Source organism: Nipponia nippon, unplaced genomic scaffold, assembly GCF_047370975.1.
Source record: "Nipponia nippon isolate SJK-2023a ecotype South Korea unplaced genomic scaffold, ASM4737097v1 scaffold_31, whole genome shotgun sequence".
NCBI classification, from domain to species: Eukaryota; Metazoa; Chordata; class Aves; order Pelecaniformes; family Threskiornithidae; genus Nipponia; species Nipponia nippon.
The window spans coordinates 3,088,587-3,107,807 of record NW_028262349.1 but is presented as its reverse complement, the minus strand read 5'-3'; the positions used below and the strand labels follow the sequence as shown (position 1 = coordinate 3,107,807).

Here is a 19,221-nt window from a genome sequence, read left to right as displayed (position 1 = left end):
TTTAAAACCTTTTACTGCTTTACAAACTATGTAGCAGAATAAACTAGCTAGATAAACTCTTTGGCTAGATAAACTTATAAAGAAAAGGTGGCAGCATCTTTCTAAAGCTAGACCAGTCAAAGCCGGGCAGCCTTTTGAGATCTGCAGACCTTTGCCTAGTAGAGCCTTAATGGCAGGTTTGCATGTCTTAGCTACCTTTTACAAGCAGCAGGGTCAACGGAAGATGGACTCCCTCATCTATCGATCACGTTAACTGAAGCTCAGAAGTGCCCTTAGCTGACTCCGCTATCCTCTGGGGACAGGGAGAAACACCCAGTAAGGGAAACCCATGAAACAGCACTCCCAGCTGCTTCTTAGCACCCAGGCACAGCTGGATGGCCACGACCTTTTATCTTTACTTTGATCTCAGCACAGGTTTCACACGGAGGAGTGCAGCTCTCTCTTGGGTCTCACATCACCACCTGGAGCACCCAGAAACCAACCTGAACACTCCCAAAGGGAGCTCCGGTTTGCACCCTGTGTATAACACCAACCCCAGACAAATGCAAACTGCTGCTGAGCTGCAGCTGAGGACACCCACAAGAAGCTGCTCATACAAAGGGTGAAACAGTTGCGACAGCAGGAGCCTCTCCAGCTTTCCAAGCAGTGCCCCGCTCAGGCCCTCGCATGCTCAGAGAGACAGCAGACTGCTCTCCTCCTGCAGATCTCAAACACCTTCAGACTCTCCCGCAAGAGCACTGCTGAGTAAGAGCTGATTTAGGGACCTAACTGAAGCTGAGCTGCTCTGCATTCAGGCCCTGCATACTGGATTAAACCTGCTTCCATCCCTCAGCTCAGACTCAATCATTCCTAAGCTTGGGCTGATACCAACGGGTTGTTCCTAACTTTTTGATATGAAACCCTCAGCTCAGTGCTGCGTTTGTGCTGCCCCAAAGATCCCTGCCCTCTGGGTACCTACTGACTTGCCAACCTCACCCTAAGAAAACTCAGACAATGCTAAGGACAGGACTGGGATGGGAAGGGGAAACAGGAGCTGCAGAAACATTACTAACAAGCACAAAACAGCAAAAAAATACAAACAAACTGAAAACAACAGCCAGCCCCCAAAAAGCACAATCAATTCCCTTCCAAATCCTCAAGCACCAGGAACTCCAAGGCAGGTGTGTACCAGTGCGCAGGCACCGGTCAGCATTGCCGAGTGTCTGTCTGCGTGAGGACGTGCCCGGGCCGGGCCGTGTCAGTGGTGGCTTGCAGAGGTGCCATGCAGGCAGCTTAGACATGCATGTTCATGGGGACACACGTGTACAGAAAGGAGGGTGCATCAAGCTTCTCTCGGGAGTTAAGTGCAGTTACACGCTGGCTCAGCGGCTGTTCGCAGTGATGGCGTCTCCACCAAGCAAGAGACGCTGCCTCGCCTGCGCGAAGCAGCCAGCTGCCCTTCTCTCCCCGCACAACCCACGGGGCAGGCCTGGCTCCTCACACGAGTGTTTTGGCAGGTATGCAGCAAGCGCCAGTTACACATGGGGCTGGAGCAGTGTGTGCTGGGCAGCCCGCCACGCTTCATCTCCACCGCCCCTGGGGATCTCCCAGCGCGAGGCACGGCAGCATTGGTGGTCTGGCAAGCTTGGCACGGCCATGGCACTTGCAGCTGTGTACTTAGCCCAGAATGCACCATTTTAGCTGGGTGTCCAGGAAAGCCCTTCCTCCTGCCTCGCTAGCGGCTGGGTAGGGCCTGTGCAAGGTCCTTGGGGTTTCCCAGCAAAGGTTTCTATCAGCAGTCTCACTTAGCATAGACAAGGCTTTGAGGTTCCTTGGCCGCATCCTAGGTTAGCATTAGGTCTCAAAGGCAGCACTGCGGCAGCCTTCGCGCAGGCAGGAAGGGGCTAAGGAAAGGGCAGTTGCTCCACGCCTGCCTTCCCAGTGAGAAAGGCTGGTTTGCAGCAGGTTACCTGGGGTTTGGAAGTTGATGCGCCTCATTTCCACAGGGTCCTTAGGGTGGTGAGGGGTGATTTCAGCGTTGTTCAGGAGGCACTTTGTCCGTGGCTCTGAATCTTTCCGTTTGCTTTTTTTTTTAAAAGAACAAACAAACAAACAAACAAAAACGAAAAAACAAAAAGACAAAGCATCTTAGCTGATGGGCCTTTTAGTCTTTTCAGCTGCTCGGGCCATGTTCAGACCTGAGTACAGCTCCCACCGAAATCTGGGCCAGATGCAGCCAAGGATGTAAGTTACATAAAATGCACCAGAAAAGGGATGAGGTACGGAAGGTTTTGTCAGTGCTGTATTTGATGGGTTTACAACGGCCCAGCAGCCCCTCAGCAGCTTTCAGACAAGTCTGGAAGTTCCCCCTTCTCACAGCAGAAGGACAGGCAGGCAGCGAGGAGCAGCCGAGGTGCTGTGAACTCACACTTCAGCCTCCCTGCACAGCCAAGCCTCCACTGAACTCCGCAGAGCTCTGTAAGCAGAAACCTTCCAATTTGGCCAAGCCATTTTCAGCCTGAAAGAACCAGAGCCAACATAATCATTTGGAAAAGTACAGAATCTCCTGGCCATGACCTTGGACATAAAGCACTGATATTGCTCTGTTGGCTTGTTTAGGAGCTCTCAGTGCCTCGCTGCAGACAGAGAAGTCAGAGCAGTGGTTTTCAACCTTTTTTGATCTGCAGAACCCTAAAAATCTGGGTTCAAAAAGCAGTGTAGACACATCCTCTCCCATCACAGCTGTGCCTGCTGAGATCTGTCTCACCTCCTTGCCAGAAGCTGAAGCCCGCTCCAACCTGCCAGCTGAGCTGCACATGTAAGTACTTCCTAATACATTTTGCTCAAAATGGGTTAGGTTAGCTGAGGCAGTTGAAAAGTCTTTGCTGACCTGGCTCACTCTCCTTGAAAAGAATTTGGAAGCAAAGCCCAGTGCTGATCTGAAGATGTGATAACCTCTGGCAAGGGAACAGTGACAAGCTGCTGGGAGCAGAACTTCCCCAGAGGGCAGAGAACATATACCCACACCCTGAGGCTTGCAAATACTGTCCTAGCCCTTCTAGCAAGATGGCTGTAGAGCTCCTTGCCTCTCCTGCTTGGGTTGCACAGAAGCCTCCAATAATATCCCTGCAGCAATAATGGCAATTACGTAGGCAGAGAGGAGGTTATTCAGTACGTTTTCAGCTGTCTCTTAATGTCATTAATAGCTAGAAGAAGTGGCATGAGCCCTGCCAGCACTGCATGGGGCAGCATTTTGGAATTACACCACTTTGCAGTTTGGGAGTAGTTTATTTTTGCCGCAGTTCTGAAACCGCTGTTAATAGTTCATTGGCTAAACCCGTAAGTTACTTCCAGTGAAAGCTCTCCCAGCCTTGGCAATGGTTCGAAATAAGTCTCATTTTTGCAGTCATAAACGAACTCTGTTAGAAGTCCCTGGCTGATGGGCAAGAACGGCTTTTGCAACGGGGCGAGGACAGCTCAGCTGGTGAGATTCTGCTTCCAGTATGCCAGTGGCTCAGGGACAGCCCGTATGGAGCAGTCAGACATGGAGAAAACCCACTTTCACCTCTGACTGCAACACAAATGGGTGTTTCTCTGCTCCATTAACCCAACGTTTTATGAGCCGTTTACTGTCACTGCTGCTCAGCTTGAGAAAGGGCCATTATATTTAGGAATGGAGAAGCAGGAGAAAGCTGGGCTTTCTTTGCTTTTTCTACCCTGATTCAAACATGGTCCCGTGTGCTAGTCTGACACAGGGTGTCTGTTAGGACAGATCTAACGGTAGGAACTGCACCAACAAAGCCCCATCACCACAGACAGTAAACACTGCCTAACACACAGCAAGAAAGAACCTAAGTAAATGGCAAATCTGGTGCTCTTACCTGTCTGGCTTGCTGTCCAGGAAAGCAGTAAGTGGAGAGAAGACAAGACAAATGTTCAGGTTAGAAAGGACTTGCAGAGGAAAGGGGAAATATTTGCTCAGCTCTAACCCTGGTAACACAGGTGGAAGGTGGGACCAGCAAAGATTACCCATTTAGGTCAGTGCTAATGAACACCAACAAGGACCACCTGAGCCCCTGACCCCAGAGCACTTGTGTGCCCAGCAGCTGGGATGCAAAAGCCACACCCATGTGCAGATGAAAGACGGAGCAGGGTTAGGGGAGCTCCCTCCATCCTGGGTACTGGATGTCCCAGCTAAGGACACCCCTGCACTGGCCATAGCTGCCATCCTGCCCCTTTTCTTGATCTATTTTGCTCAGCATCTGCTTCCTTTCCTGTCCTCTTTCGCTGCACAGCGTGGCCTGTGTGGGCTCAAGGGGCCCCTATTCCCGTCCACGCACCATGAGCTGCTCTGAAAGCCAAGGAAAAGGGAGAGATTTCCAGGGGTTGTTCCTTCCTCTCTCCTGCAGACTGACATTACACCCCTGCTGCCGCTCTTGTCTCCCAACTCCAACTGAAAGCCAGTCTGGGAACAATGGAGGCCTCTGCTGATCCAGAGCACAAAGGTGCTGTCTCTGCATCACCCCTGCTGTACATACACACACAGAGCACGGGAAGGGGAGCCCGAGGCTGTGGCTGTGAGCAGCTCTTCTGGAGGAGACAGGCAAGAGACCTGACAAACTCACTGCACACGTGCCACGACAGACGGTTTATAGACAAGCACAGCTTTACTGAGTGCCATGGGGTAGACTGTGAAGCACAAAGTCCCTGCAACCCACTGCTCATCTCTCCTGTGCCAGTCAGACCCTTCCATTTCAGCATTTGTGCCTCAGGGCTCCTCTCTCCGGCGCTGGTGGAAGGATTTGTCCTCAGCTGACAACTACAGGACCAAGGAGCAAATTCCCTTTAGGGGCTAGAGCTGGGGACATTCAGAATGGTCACAGATCTGGGCAAGAAGCATCTCTTACTTTTTGTAGAGTAGAATGGCAATGACAATGCAGATGATGAACACCACGGCCAGGACGGGCCCGATGACCCAGATCAGCCCTTCCTCTCCATCAATGATCGGCTGTGGGTCAGGGTTGTCCAGCTGGATGGGGTCAGAGAAAGGACTAGCAGCAAAAGTCTGGAAGACATGAAAGATTGTGGAACAGAGTTCAGAGATGGAATGGGGACTGAAAACAACGGGCAAGCATACAGTATTCCACCAGAGAAACTGCTAGAAAGGATGTGAGCTCTCTGCAGCACAAACCAAATAATAACAGAGAAAATGCCCTCTTCAATCTATAGAAAAACCTCTGTCTGGGAGCATCTATGTGACAGGCATCTTCCTCCTCCAATGCTCCAGGCAAGAGAGACCGCTGAAAGATCACATTCACATGAAGCTGTAGACTGGCTCATGCCTATGGCTCGCATCTAATCTTGTAGCCAGCAAGGTGCTTTTAGAAAACCAGCTGACTATGCCTCTGTTCCACCACATCCCTGAGCCCCCTCCACTGCCACAAACACTTTCTCCAAGCTCTCGTGTAGCCATCTGGATTTTGACAGTCAGATGGGATTACAGAGAAAGAGGGAAAGGGATTAAAACAAGAATTAACGCTTAGAAACAGTCTGGTCTGGTGACTGAAAAAACCCAACCCTTACAATTAAATGTAAATTAATAAAATGCAATATGTCTCCTCTGCTCCCTCTGCAGTGAGCTGCGCTCTTGAGGAGATTCAGAGGCACATTCAAACCCATCAGAGTCCTAACTAACGGGCATTGCCTGCTTGTTCCCAGGAGTGCTACAATCTCCCCACCCCAGGAAGGCCGCAGTCCCTCCCATCTTACACGGGAACTACAGAAACTAAAATGCACAGAGGAGAACCAGCATGCCCTGGTTTGAGTGAGAAGTCTGGGAGAGGACAAGAACAGGAGATCTGGGCTCTGGGTCCTTGAACTCTATCAGCTCTCAGCAAGACTGAAATACTGCTACATACTCGGGAGCTGCTGTGAATCCAGGCCGTCGTGAGTGACTATGCAGTACCTTGTTCTAAAGCAGAAATTACCGCAAGCTGCAGTAATCCGATTGAGAAACCCATTCAGAAGCGTGTCAGCCTAATCCTTTAATATCAAATACACAACTAAATATTTATTTGGGAAAAAAACCCTCTGAAAATCCTTAATTTCAAATAGCTCCCTGCTACAACTCCATAGGGGGATTTAAAAACAACTAAGTATTAGAGTGCTTTCTATTGTGCATGAGGGAGGAGGCAGGTAAATATTCGAACAGTTGTTTTCATAAAGCCAAACACAGCACCACTGAAATCAGCAGTGATTTCCATAAAAAAAATGCTCCCTCTCTGCTTGGTGGGGAACTTAGTAATGACCAGGGCGTGTGACATGCTGCTCTCAAAGCAGGACGTCTAGGGTCATTGCTCTAAGGAATACAAGGACAGCCTTTACAAGAAATTACTCTTTGTGAAGGGGCTTGACCTAGGGATCTCTGAACTCGAGTGTAGTCCTGAGCGGAGAGTTCAGTAGCCCCCATTCTGGACTCAAATCAGGAGCCACAAGTGTAGCAAGTCCTGCCTACGAAGACTGGCAAAATGCAGAAGCAGTGCACAAGACGCTTGCGTCATTCGCCTGTCTGCTTGGAAGAGCGTGTTTGCTGCATGCAGACACAAGCACAAACAGCTCCAACAGCCACATGCAAAAGCTCCACAGCTGGACTGGAAGGTCTTTACAAAGAACAAAACCTCAAGCTCTGGCATCTGGTGGGAGTTACGGAGAATGCCAGGAGGGCACCAGGGCTGCTGGCAGCTCACGAGGGAGCAGCTGCTGTCTCTGGTCGATAATGGGGACAGAGGGGCACAGGCATCTGAAGAGGGCAAGAGAAAGCAGGCAGCACTTACGGCCTCGGGTTCCTGGAGCACTGCCAGGATGAAGATGACGTATTTCTGCCCTGGCTCCAGGGCTCTGTTCTCGAAGTTGTCGTAGTGCTTCATGTCCCCCAAGATGAAGTGGGAGGGGAGGGAGCGAAAACGGGCAGCAATGTAGGGTTTGGGGAAGTCTAGTTGTCGGGAGTGACGCAGACTTCGGCGTCGGAGCCTGGCAATGTCCTGAATGAGCTGAAGGAAGCAAAGCAACACTCTGAGCCCTGATGCCTTCAGCACCACCAAGGCAGCAGGAAGGAAGGAGAGCCAAACCATCCCACTCAGACTGGCCACACCTTAGCTCCTCAGAACGTGGAGCACAGATCCCCCCAAACCACCCTTCCCAGGCTCTCAGGTCACCATCCCATCCATTACAGCTGTCTGCTCTCTCCCCACAACTGGCTTCAGTTTTACCCACACTCACCTCCTCCAGGTCCATCTCCTCAGGGCTGCCCAAGGGGCTGAGGAACTGTCCTCCCCGGGACTTCCTTAGAGGCACCACCACAATGTAGTAAGCCCTAAGAGTTGGGAATAATCAGAAGAAATACAAGGAATTAATCTCCTTCTACGAGCCACAGAAGAAGAGAGTGCACACACTGATGTGGAAGGCTAGGTTTGCCGAAACAGCCCCACTAGCCCAACCCAGCAAGCCCCTTATTTTTAATTTAGCACAGTTGTTATTGCTGCTCCTGGAACGAGCCTGGATTCAGTGGCAGCCCCGTATGACTTGTCTCCTTATTTACCCCCTTTGCATTTCTTTAGCATCCCCTGGTAGCTCTGGGAAGTAGCTGCAAAAGACAACAGTAAGCAAGGCTAAAAACGTAGGGAACACAACCCCCTGCCACTGCCCTTGCGGGTTTGTACTGTGGACTCCAGCCATCAGGGCTGACCCCGCAACATAAACTGAGCACCCCACGTCTGCAGTTTAACAGAAACTTACTGGACAGGCACAGAGCTCTTCACATCTGGGAGAATCACCACCATGTTGCCATCAGCATCAGGCTTGTGGGTCACCTCTGGCTTCTTTGATAACATGTCAGCAGCGGTCCAGGCAGCGACGTTCTGCTGCAAGCCACCCATGCTATTGTCCTGGTTCATGAGAACAAAGTTGTAGAACGTGCGGGGCCTCAGGTTGGTGATGAGTTTCTTGGTGGTGCGGCCGTCCACATCGACATTCAGCCCGTTGTACTGGATCTGTGGGAGGCGAAGAAGCAGCAAAGCTGTACCATGAGCAAGGCCGATACTGCTCAAGCAACCAAACTCCTTCCTCCCCATCGCTTTGTTTTGCAGAGAACATGGGGCACACGGCTGTGCCGGGCTCCACCCAGCTCTGCCAGAGCTGGTGCAAACACAGGAATAGAAGGCATTTGAGCGGGGAGATGTCCATCTCTCCTGCCCACTGCAGGGTCCCCAAGCATAAACGCAGATGCAGGACAAAGCCTTGAGACTTTTCTGGGAAGAGAAATTTTTATCTGGGAATGGGAAAATTGTGGTAAATTGCCTAGGGAGGCAGTGATTTGGTAACAGAGGTGGGAATGCAACCCAACAGCCCTGATTGTCAACCCATCTCCTTGATCTAGTCATTAACCATTATCTGCCCATGTCTGAGGCAGGAATCCGGAATTCCTGCCTCTTACAACCTCTTATTCAAACCAACAGACAAGATTCCCAGGAAAATGAGAAGGAACACAGTTCTAAGTCCTCCCTTCCACTTGCCTTGTATGGGGTGGGAGAGTTGTAATTCTCAGGGAACTCCCAGCTCAAAAGGACAGATGTCTTTGTCACCATCTTCACCTTGAAGTTTTTGGGTAAAACTGCTGAGAGAAAAGTGAGGAGGAAGGGGAGAAAGGAGAAGAAAAGGCAGCAGAGGGAAGGAAGAGCAAGAAAGAGAAGGAAGAGAATGTCAGGCACTGGCAAAAGGGCCTGCCAGTCTGGGTCTGGCTGCCGCTGCAGGAATGGAAGGGCTCGCTCCCTCCTCCACACTTTGCTTGAGTTTTGCCAAGGTCCATCTCCCAGTGCTCCCTGTCCCCATGCCTAACCCCAAGGAGGGGTGAGGGAGGGTGCGTGGCTTTGCCCACACATTTACGGGCCTGGGTGGCTGCTGCAGGAACGAGGTGCTGGCTTTCTGAGCATGCTCAGGTGAGGAAACCCATCCCAGGTCACATTTTGAGGTTTTTTGATTTTTCTGTTTTCTTTTGGCTGTTTGCAAAAGCTGAAGAAAACGCTCTTCCCACCTGTATAGCGACTGGCCCCCCACTTCAGGTGCCAGTGAAAGAAGGGTGTCCGGACTTAACTTAGAAGAAAGTGGTAAAAGGGACTTACCTGGCACAAGGCAGAGAGGAGCTGAGGGACTGAGTGTGAAACCGGAGTGCTTTGCATTTACTCACGAGCCTGGCTGAGCCTGGCTTGACCTCTCCAGCTCTCTGCCTCCCGGCACCAGCCCCGGTTACAAGGAGAGAGAGGGAGGAGAAACCGGTAAGTCCTACCTTGATCCAGCTGGAACGTCCGATACTGGACGGTCGGGCTGTACGGCCCGGGGCCTTTACTGGTGTGAGCACGGATTTTAACGTCATAGGCGGTGTTGGGTTTGAGGCCGTTGAGGGTGTACGAGTTCTCTGGGGAGGGGGGCAGGTCTTTTTCCAGCGGGTTGCCGGGAGAACCGGCTTCCCGGTAGGCCACGGTGTATTTGACGATGGCTCCATTCCTCTCGGCCAGCACGGGGGGGAGCCAGCCAAACTGGACCGACATGGAAGTGATGTTGCTCGCCTCGAGGATTTGGGGGTAACCCTTGGGGATGTCTTCAGGGGTGGTGAGTTCCTGCACAGCTTCCTCCCCAAAGCCAGCCCGGCTTTTCACGGCCAGCTTGAAAACATACGTGGCGCCCTTGTGGATGCTGGGAGCGGTGTACTTATCCTCCAAGGCCGTGAACTCCAAGGTAGCCAGGGGGTTGACATCCTTGCGGCCAAACTGGAGCCGGTAGCCCATCACCTGGCCTTCCGCATCCAACGGAGGCTCCCATTTCACCAGAAGAGTGTTTTCCTCCGTCTGGTGCACAGAGAGGATGGGCTTCCCTGGGACTGGGAGAGAAGAGGGACACCTTCAGTCAAACGTGGGACAGGGTGGCTGATGAGGAGATGCAGAGATTCTTAAGCTGCAGCAACAGGTTCCTCAAATCAGCGGCAAGGTTTCAGCTCGCCTCTGTGTACTTTAGTGTATCCCCCTGTAAACCGAGCTGCTGCTGCTGCTGCTACCCACCCGCTGTACAGGTGGGTGGTTTCTATCGAGTTTAGGAAATGAGGTGCATTGCCAACGTGTCAGCTGTGAGGTGCTGACACATTTCTGGAATTATCTTCTTCCCCTTCCTCAGGATGGAAAGGTGTGCGCAGCTCCTCCCTTATCACTGGATCACATACTCTACACAGCTGGGAAGAACAAACTCAGGAATCCTGACTCCCAGCCTCCTATCCTAATCTAATCCCAGGCAGATTGCTTCCCAGGGCAGGGAGGAATGAACGCAGGAGTCCCCCAGACTCCCGTCCTCTCTCTCTCTCTCTCTCTCTCTCTCTCTCTCTCCATTACACAGCACAACTCATGCAGAAGGAGACTGGAACAGATTGGCTCAGGCTGGGAAGTCCAGAGCAGCTGAGGGTGAAGTAACGAGGGATGGGAAAGGAAGCCTGGGCAGCCCCAGGTCCTGAGCAGCAGGCACGAGGCCAGCTAAGCGAGTCTGGCAGGCATCTGATCACCCAGTTGAGTACAGAAAGAAGGAATCACACAGAGTGTGGAAACAGAGCCCAAAACCTGTGGGAGGCAGAGGGCAGGGAGAGTTGCTGCTTACTCTGTGCAGTTTCTCTCCTCTGGAGGAAAGGAAAAGACAGCTGAGTGTTGGTGTGTTTTCAGTTAGCTCCCTCCTTAACCTGTCAGTTAGTTCCTCCACATTTGGGGGGATATTGTAGGAGCTCAGCAGTGCCGTGCCTCTGTCTAATGAGCCCTGGCACTGCCCGACTGCTAAGCAAGCCCACAGCCACAGTTAAATGACACATGCAGGCCCAGAGGTTCCTGAAGCCGGAGAAACCAGAGCATTAATTCCAGCAGCTCACGCGTCATTTACACTCAACTCCACTATTGGAGATCTAATTTCCTTCTTTCCGCCTTGGTATTTCTTCTGGTTGAACAGGAGGAGGAGAGAGAATGGAGTTAGGAGAGATCCCATCCCACTCTCGCAGCACGAGTCCGACTGAGGGTCAGCAGGTTGGAAAGCTGTAGTGCGGCTAACGAAGCGGGCAGGAGGGAGCCGGCAGGGAAGGATGCTGCCTGTGTCAGGGATCCTGGCAGAGTCAAACTGGGGAAACCACTCTGCCTGCTGCATCGACTGACATCTGAACATGGGGATGAGGGGTTGTCTCTGAAACAAATGCTTTATTCATTTCAGACTGCCAAAGAATGGCTAGGGAACAGTGCTGGGAGAGCCTCCCTTGGAAATGCCGAAGAAACACATTAAAGAAAAAAACCAATGCCATTACCTTTATGTTTCGTTTTTATCAAAAATGTTATTATAATCAGCTGAGCTTGAAAATATTACATTTGCACAACAAATATCGTTTGGAAGAGAGGTGAGAAGAAAGTGCAGAGGGGGGATAAGTGTTTTATTTTGCAATTGGTTTGGACAGTAAAGAAGAAAATTGGATGTATTACTGTATTTAAATTCAGCCCCTAGCCCTGAATGATAAAGAAAGAAATCTCTCCTCTCAGAAGGTATATTGACTCAACACTGCAAAGAAGATAAGAATGTTATAGAGCCATTTGAAAGATTTTTTTTTTTAAATAGCTATTTCAAGTTGGGGGAAATTGAGTTTTGGGTAATAGCTGCTGTGCTGGAGAAAACATCCCTCTGTGACTGATCACCTGCACTGCAAGTCCTAATGGGGAGAGATGAGGGAGGGTGACAAGAGAGAGCGACAAGGGAGCGACGCAGAGAGGAAGGCTCCGGGAGAGAAAAATGAAAAGGGTAGAGAGCCTCCGGAAGAAGGAAACAAGACGAGAGAACCAGGGAGCTGGTGAGAAGGAACATGGGCAAAGCCGGAGCAGGAAGGATAAGAGGATGAGTGAAGGAAAAGGCTTCTGACAGCGCACTGACACTACAAGGTGTGAGGACAGGAGCCTGGATGCTGACATCAAAATGTACCCTGCTGTAACATCTGCAAGAGCTGGTGTCCTGGAAAGCAACCTTGTTCTCTTGTGTACTGTTCTCTTATCTAGGCAGGAGAGGCAAGAGGGGAGAGAAAGGCTGAAATCCCATTCACTTGTCTGAACAGAAGAATATAAAATGAGATGAAGATGTGAGTTAGGACAGGGAAAAGGCAAGGGCATGGAGGACAGCTGTGGCTCCAGCCCTGTGTCTTCTGGGCCAGGGGTCCTGAGCCTCCTCTGTCCTGTGCACTCGGCTGAGTGTCTGTGCTGCCTCCAGAGCCCAAGCAGAGGTTTCCAGGTTAATTATGCTGCACTGACCGAAGGCCTTGGATCCCTGCAGAGGCAGAGAGCAATGTTCTTCCAGAAACAAGGGACGATGTCAGTTTATGTAGCTGCTACAGGTAGGGTAAAAAGATGACTGCCCCAAAACTAAGAAGAGAATGAACAGATAGCCAGGGCTGGGAAGTTAGCAGACAAAGAAAAGAAATGAAAAGGGGAGAAAGCCATCATCTGACAGCAGGAACAAAAGAGCACGAGCAAAATGGGGAGAGAGAAGGTAACCACAGCCCAACAAGAGATGGGCTGGACAAGGGACAACTCCAGGTCTAGGCACCATAGTCTCCCTCCACTCCATGAAACCCTTTCCATACTGCAGAGCAATGGTTTAGCTGTGAGAGCAGAAACCACAGGAATGCAGATGCTGAGAGGACAGGTGGAGTGTCTACCTCTCCTTTCTGCCTGCAGCGCAGATGTTTGGAGGAGCAAGGGATACCCTGTTGCCCTTTGTCATTCCTCTGTTTAGGCCCTGCCATCCTAGCTTGGCACCGCATCCTCCATACTGAGGCTGACAGACACTTTGCCACGAAGAATAGGTCAAAGGGAGGAATGAATCTGGGTGGTATGTGCAGACAGAGCCCAGGTCCCAGAAATGCTTGCAAGGAACGGTCAATACTGTCAGTACTTTTCCCTCTGCTAGTCCTGAGCAAAGAGGGGACATCTATTCAGACACGATATTAGAAGAAGAGTGGGCACTATAAGCCACCACTGTCTTCCTGCTGCTTTTCAGATCTTTGCAAGTCAACATCATGACAGCAGACCTCTGGCTCTCCTGTACCTGTGTGCACCAACCATCAAAGCTACACAGTCTCAGACCAGGCAGAGATTCTCTTTACTTCTGGTGCACTGGAATTTACAGCACAAGAGATTACGAGCAATGAATTCATCCTCTGTTGCATTTCTGGGTGTGTCTGGGCTTTCTGCAGCACTGGACAGAACATTATGCCATTTAGTGAGGGCTACCTGCAAGGAATTAAGGGGTTTCTGCCTTACAAGAAATAATTTTGTCTTTGGGACAGCATGGCATTTGTTGCAAGTCTGTCCTTCATGAAGGGAATGGGATGAAAGAAGCGGAGTCTGGAGAAAGAGCTTCTTGGCTTTAGGAAACTGGTGAATCCCAACAGTTAGGAAAAGACTCTTACCTGCACCCTTCGTGGTGACCACTTTCGGCTTGCTGCGAGCACCATCTCCCTTCATGGTGTAGGCGGCTACGGTAATGGAATACGCAGTCTCAGGCTGGAGCCCAGCAATGATCATTTCCTGTTTGTGAGATTCCAAAGGAAAATCATGTAAATATTCAGGTACATACACAGGGGTAGATCTCTCCTCCTTGCAGGAGTCTCAGCCCTTTTCTAGCATGCAGGAACATTCACTGAATCTGAAACCACGAGACAGTCTGGGGCAACTGGGTAGCTGTGGCAACTGGCAGGAGGATGAGCGCCACGTTCCCTTAGCGAGAGGCACGCACAGCCCGGCTGCAAACAGTCCCTCTGTAAACACGGCATGTCTCTGCAGGGCCCTGGTTCAATGCGTTCTCTTCCAGATTTACCTCTCACACATTCCCTATCTCAACACAAACTGCTTCAGCCATCAAAAAGCTGTTGCGCTCTTCAAAGTGTTCCTCTTCACTATGCTGTCTCAGAGGAGGTCTCAGCGGTTTCAAGGAGATTACATTTTTTTCTCTATTACCCCCCTCCCTTCTCGCCTCAGAGATATTTTTTAATGCCTTCATAATATTAAAGGGATTGCTTTAACGCAAAGTGCAAGACGACATTTTCTGCTTGCATGCTAAAGCTCTCTGCTAAATCCCCAACACCCTCCTTCCTCCATCCTCTATCAGCCGCACCACACCTGGCTCCCAAGGGCTTTTGTTAGAAGACTGGCCTCAAGAACAGCCCTTTCCCATGAAGTATTCAGCCCTTCCAAAGGTTTGTGTTGTAAAAAGGAATGCCCATGCTAAATCAAACAGGATGAGAGCGTATGCAGCAGGGTTTTCTCCAAGGCCCTGAAAAGGAGGGAGACGTGAATGCTGTGCACGTTTTATGGCCTTCCTCTCCCCTCACCCCCCACTGCCCCTTTGTGCTTTCAATATTAAATCTCAGGGCAGCATTTGGGAAGAATGTGCTGGTCCTGAAAATATCTGTATTGCCCCCAAAGCTGAGCAAGGAGTGGAAGAGCAAACTTCAAAACAGCGGGATTTTGATCAACAAGTTTGGAAGCCACTGGCAGAGGAAAACAGAGACAGGTCTGTCTTCGAGAACTCAAGAAACCTGTTCTGCTTTCACGCTTGCCACTGAGTTTTATCAAGATTTTAGGCAAGAGACTTTGCCTTTCATGTGACTCAGTTTCTCCATCTGTAAAAGAGAGGCCCCTCACTTTAGCAGGGCACTTGCATGAATACACTCAATTTAGTAGTGCATTATCTTGGGACCTTGCCATTCCAAGAAGGAAATGCTTTCTCCTACTGCTTTGTAGCTGTAAGGTCACGGAAAGCATTTAGCATTTTAGCACAAGTAGCAAATGCCAAACAGCCAAGCTGATTTTAAGGTCTACTTAAAAGGTAAAAGCGCCAATAGCGATTCAGTGCTTTGTATCAACGAGTATCTAAGAATCTCGCCCTTTAAGGGCACAAAGCGTTTGTTCATGCCCTGACAGCTTACAACTTACGGGGCTTTGAATACCCAATGCTTTTCAGCCTAAACCCAGACGTGCTTGCAGACCAGCCCATCTTTAAGCATATGTTCAAGGTAGTCCCAAATTCGACGTCCAATCTGCTTCCCACGGAGGAGCAGCAAACTCATCTTTCCTTCAGAGCCAAGGGGAAAACCCTGCAGCATTGCTGCGTGCTGACAAACTACACAATCACACAGGGTTGCAGAGTGAACAGGGCAGGGACAATGCGTGGGAACACCAACAACAGGATTTAGAACAGGCACACTGGCACTGCAAAAAAATAAAGGAAAAGGAAAATACCACACCACAACAGGAAGCGGGAGAAGGGAAGGGAGAGAACCAGGATGGGAGGATTTTTACTTTTTTACTTACGTATTCAGCAGTGTCATCTGTTTCCCACTGGGCAGAGAACAAGAGAGGTTTTGCACATGAGAATACAAGAGGGGAAAGAAGGGAAAGACAGAGACACAGCATGAGGAAGGAGTCCCTGAGCAAGCAGCCACACAAGGTCAGAAGTTACCAGGCCAGCATGAAGGAAGAAGTAGAGTGGGAGAAATTAGTAGATTCCACTGTGGCCTTTGCCTGTCTTAAAAGACTTCCCAGACACAGGGAGGATGGATGGTATTTAGTTCAGTGCTGGGACAGCAGTTCATACTCTTCCACAATAGCTACTGTCTGGGAGTGCAAATGAACTGCAGAAAGACAACATATACCTTGTCATAGAGACACTCATCTACTCTCTCCAGCATCATGTTGCTTGGGATGAGGCAAGGCAGCTGGAGCACCCACCCCCTCAAACCTTCCACGAGAGGTGAGGAGATTGAAGTAGGAGGCGAGTCCTTACCTGGGCGTCAGCCAGCATGATATCCTTGATCTGGGGCAGCCCCCTGGCCTCTCCGTTCTCCATGCGTACATAGTGGACCTGGTAGCCGCGAATCTGGCCATGCTGGCGGTTCTGGACTGGAGAGCGCCAGAACACTTGGATTGCAGTTGAGTTCAGGACCTCCACCTCCACTTTCCGAGGCGGCGCACTGGGCACTGCGAGGAAGGGAAGAAAGGGGTAGGAGTCACTTGGGGATTTCTATCTAGAGCCTGTCACTTCACCTATGGGACATACGTACACTGAATCTACACCCCTGAAAGGAGGGGGAGACCTAACAAACCAGATATCCCATCACCTGTCACTGGCCTTTATTCAGTGAAACAGGGAAGCAGTTCTAGGGGCTCTAATCTGCATGGCAACAGGTCCATCTCATAGTCCAGCCATTCTTCCACAGGCTCCTTTGTCCCCAGTTTGCTCAGATGGAAGAAACCATAGAGTTCCAGATCACGTTCTGAGGGCAAAGCCAATTTCTAATGAGCCAGAAAAGCTCTGGTCCTGCCTGTGGGATGTCAGGGTGGAGACGATGCGGAGGGGGACTTGCCCTTAGAGTTCCCTTGTCTGTCCCGCAGCGCAGGTGGGTCGGTGGTTACAGCCGCTGCGTAATCTCACGACAGGAAACAAGAGATGTCTTGGATGGAATTTGGGCTGAATTTTTGGAAATAATAATAATAATAATGATACAGTGCATGACAGCTTCATCTGCAAGAAAACCATACTTTCTCTGAGCAAGGTATTCTATCCATTTGGATGTGGGCAGATGCTCAGGGAAACAGGACCCACACTGGGGACAAACCTGCTGTTGTTTTTTAGAATTCTTTTTATTTGGGATGGAGGACGAAAGCCTGAGAAGTTTGGCATTTACTTCTGTTATTTACTTGCCCTATACTATTTGAGGGTCTTACCTCACCCTCACAGTGAGGGTGCTCTCCCTTCATGCACACATTCACATTTTTTTCTGGTTTTATTTTACTGTAGAAATACCAGGGAAGTTCCAGTCTCATTGTCCGTGTTTGTGCTAGAAGTCTCTGAGCTGGGCCACTGAACTGGAGTCTAAACTGTTTGTCACTGAAGGTTTTCTGAACCTTTAAGAAAGAGATTCTTCCTTTTTACCACTAACCAAAACTTTGATTTAAAGAGGAGCTAGTAACAAGGAATGTGTGGGAAGAACTCTTAGTATTTTAAAACAGTTTCTGGCAGCAATCGTTTCCTCTTCTCCAATTTCATTTCCTTGCTGCCTCAACTGCTTCCCTGCTCAGTAAGAGCACAGAATCATAGAATCATAGAATGGTTTGGGTTGGAAGGGACCTTGAAGATCATCGGGCTCCAACCCCCCTGCCATGGGCAGGGACACGTTCCACCAGACCAGGTTGCTCAGAGCCCCATCCAGCCTGGCCTCGAACACTGCCAGGGATGGGGCATCCACAACTTCTCTGGGCAACCTGTTCCAAGGCATCTTTTCAGGAAAACTGGTGCAGTCAAGGCTCAGAGGCTTGACATTAAAAAAACCCACCCAGAAATCCAAAAAAACAACCCTAAAGCAGGGAAGGACAACCCTGCAGACCTCAGTGCTCAGTGGGGCTTAGGGAGATGGCAGCAAAGGATGCCGCACGTCTTGGACCGGAGGCTGTGCTGAGGCCCCATTCAGGCTTTGCTCTTGCACCACACATCAGCCACGAGAAGGGACTCGACATGTCCTCCCCAGCGTGGGAAAAGCCCACTCCAGGGACACGTATTCACCAGGGGACTCAGGAGAAAACCAGAAAAAGTGCAATTACCATCTTCATCTGTCCGGACGATAACCGGCGAGCTCTCTGGGCCCGGCCCCACCTCCGTATGAGCCACGACAGTGATGCGATACTCTGTCCACTTCTCCAGGGACTCCAGTAGGATCTGACTGGTGGTTGGGGGGATATCATTCACCTCCTTAAGCTCCGTGTCCTCAGAGTCCAGTGCTCGATAGTAGACGCTGTATCCAGCCAGGACGCCATTTTGGCTTTCGGCCGGAGGCGGCCGCCAACTTACCAGAATGGCGGTGGATCTGGTGCTGACGCATTTTACGTCTTGAGGGGGGGCAGACGGTTCTACGAGGGGGGAAAATTCAGGAGGGAAAGGGAAGAAGGGGGAAAAAACAAAAGATGGGAAAGATAAAAGAAAAAAAAAAGGAAAATGATAACAAAAAAATCTAAAATAAAACATACAAAAATTTGGTTTAGGAAGATAAAATTAAAAAAGAAGAGAGCTTTTTGTTGTTGTCTTTTTTTTTTTTAAATGAAAAGAAAAAAAAGCCAACGGAAATGAAATGGGGCATCAAAACTGAAATGTTATAAAGCAAAGGACTAAAACAGCAAGCGGGCTAGCCAAGAGCGGTCCTGCTGCTTCTAGTAAGTGTGGCTGGCACAAAACTAAGCATCCAGCTTTACCCTATAAAAGACCTTTCCTTTAGCTCCCTGTTTTACAGCAGTCTGGCAAATCCTGCCCTGGCTGGGAAAGCACTTGTTTCCAAACTGCGGTCTCTGGGATCTTTAATTTCTTTGAAGAGATCTGTGAAAAGTAAGTATGTAAAGCAAACCTTCTGCCAGGAGGCTTACATTTAGGAGTCTGTACCTCCAGATGGAAGTCATTAGTTGTCCACAGACTGAAGGAGGTGAAAGACCATGGTGGTAATGCCCAGGATATTGCCAAGCAATGAGCCCACAATGTGTTCAGATAGGAGCGTTTTAGAGGAAAGACTTGCAAAGGAGTGAGGCAGCGGGTTTGACAAGGTATTCGGGTACCCAGCGGGATCTTCAGAAGCAGCCGCAGGTCTAACTCCCATTGCACTCACTGCCTAAACTACGTCAAGGTATTTCTGAAAGTCCCAGAAGGACAGCTTGGGAAATGTGGCCCTACGCAGCCGCATGTTCTCACGGTGGCAGCAGACAACTGTCTAAAGGCCCATTTTCAGGAGACGGGGAAGGTGTAAACCACAGCTTTCTAGTGCAGGGCTGCTCACTTTGGTGTTTACTGAGCTGCAGTAGGTAATTTTTAGCATGGTCTGCTCAGTAGGAAGCAGGATGCTGACACCAGCTCCGTCAGACACTACGTGCCGGGGCACACACTGCTATGCCATGGCCCTGCCCGGAGATACAGGGAGAACTGCCAGAAACACGGGTTTGTCGATGGGGTCTGAGTCTGGACAAAGTCTGCCACTTCTGTGCCCCAGCTGTAACCTGGGCACTTTGGGAAATCTTAGACCAGACTTCTTTCAATCACTAATTACAATCAATTAGCCCAGGTAAGCAGAGAGAGTGATATATTTTCAAGGCA

The 19,221-nt window shown here is 50.2% G+C and overlaps 1 protein-coding gene across 12 annotated transcripts in view; it reads right to left on the bottom strand.

Moving 5' to 3' along the window:
- The window catches only part of PTPRS (protein tyrosine phosphatase receptor type S), a 163,325-nt gene that overhangs the window by 19,719 nt on the left and 124,385 nt on the right, over positions 1–19,221 (bottom strand). For 3 of the 12 annotated variants that reach the window (XM_087768953.1, XM_087768959.1, XM_087768954.1), the window contains exons 11-22: positions 17,691–17,996; positions 15,877–16,070; positions 15,405–15,431; positions 13,502–13,619; positions 9,320–9,910; positions 8,550–8,647; positions 7,774–8,027; positions 7,258–7,351; positions 6,813–7,028; positions 4,887–5,044; positions 3,861–3,872; positions 1,950–2,062 (exon numbers count right to left, since the gene is read on the bottom strand). In XM_087768953.1, the coding sequence (XP_087625079.1) occupies positions 1,950–2,062; positions 3,861–3,872; positions 4,887–5,044; positions 6,813–7,028; positions 7,258–7,351; positions 7,774–8,027; positions 8,550–8,647; positions 9,320–9,910; positions 13,502–13,619; positions 15,405–15,431; positions 15,877–16,070; positions 17,691–17,996 (2,181 nt within the window). The remainder of the gene's footprint in view (positions 1–1,949; positions 2,063–3,860; positions 3,873–4,886; positions 5,045–6,812; positions 7,029–7,257; positions 7,352–7,773; positions 8,028–8,549; positions 8,648–9,319; positions 9,911–13,501; positions 13,620–15,404; positions 15,432–15,876; positions 16,071–17,690; positions 17,997–19,221) is intronic. The other 9 variants (XM_087768955.1, XM_087768960.1, XM_087768956.1 and 6 more) reach the window with 5 other exon arrangements.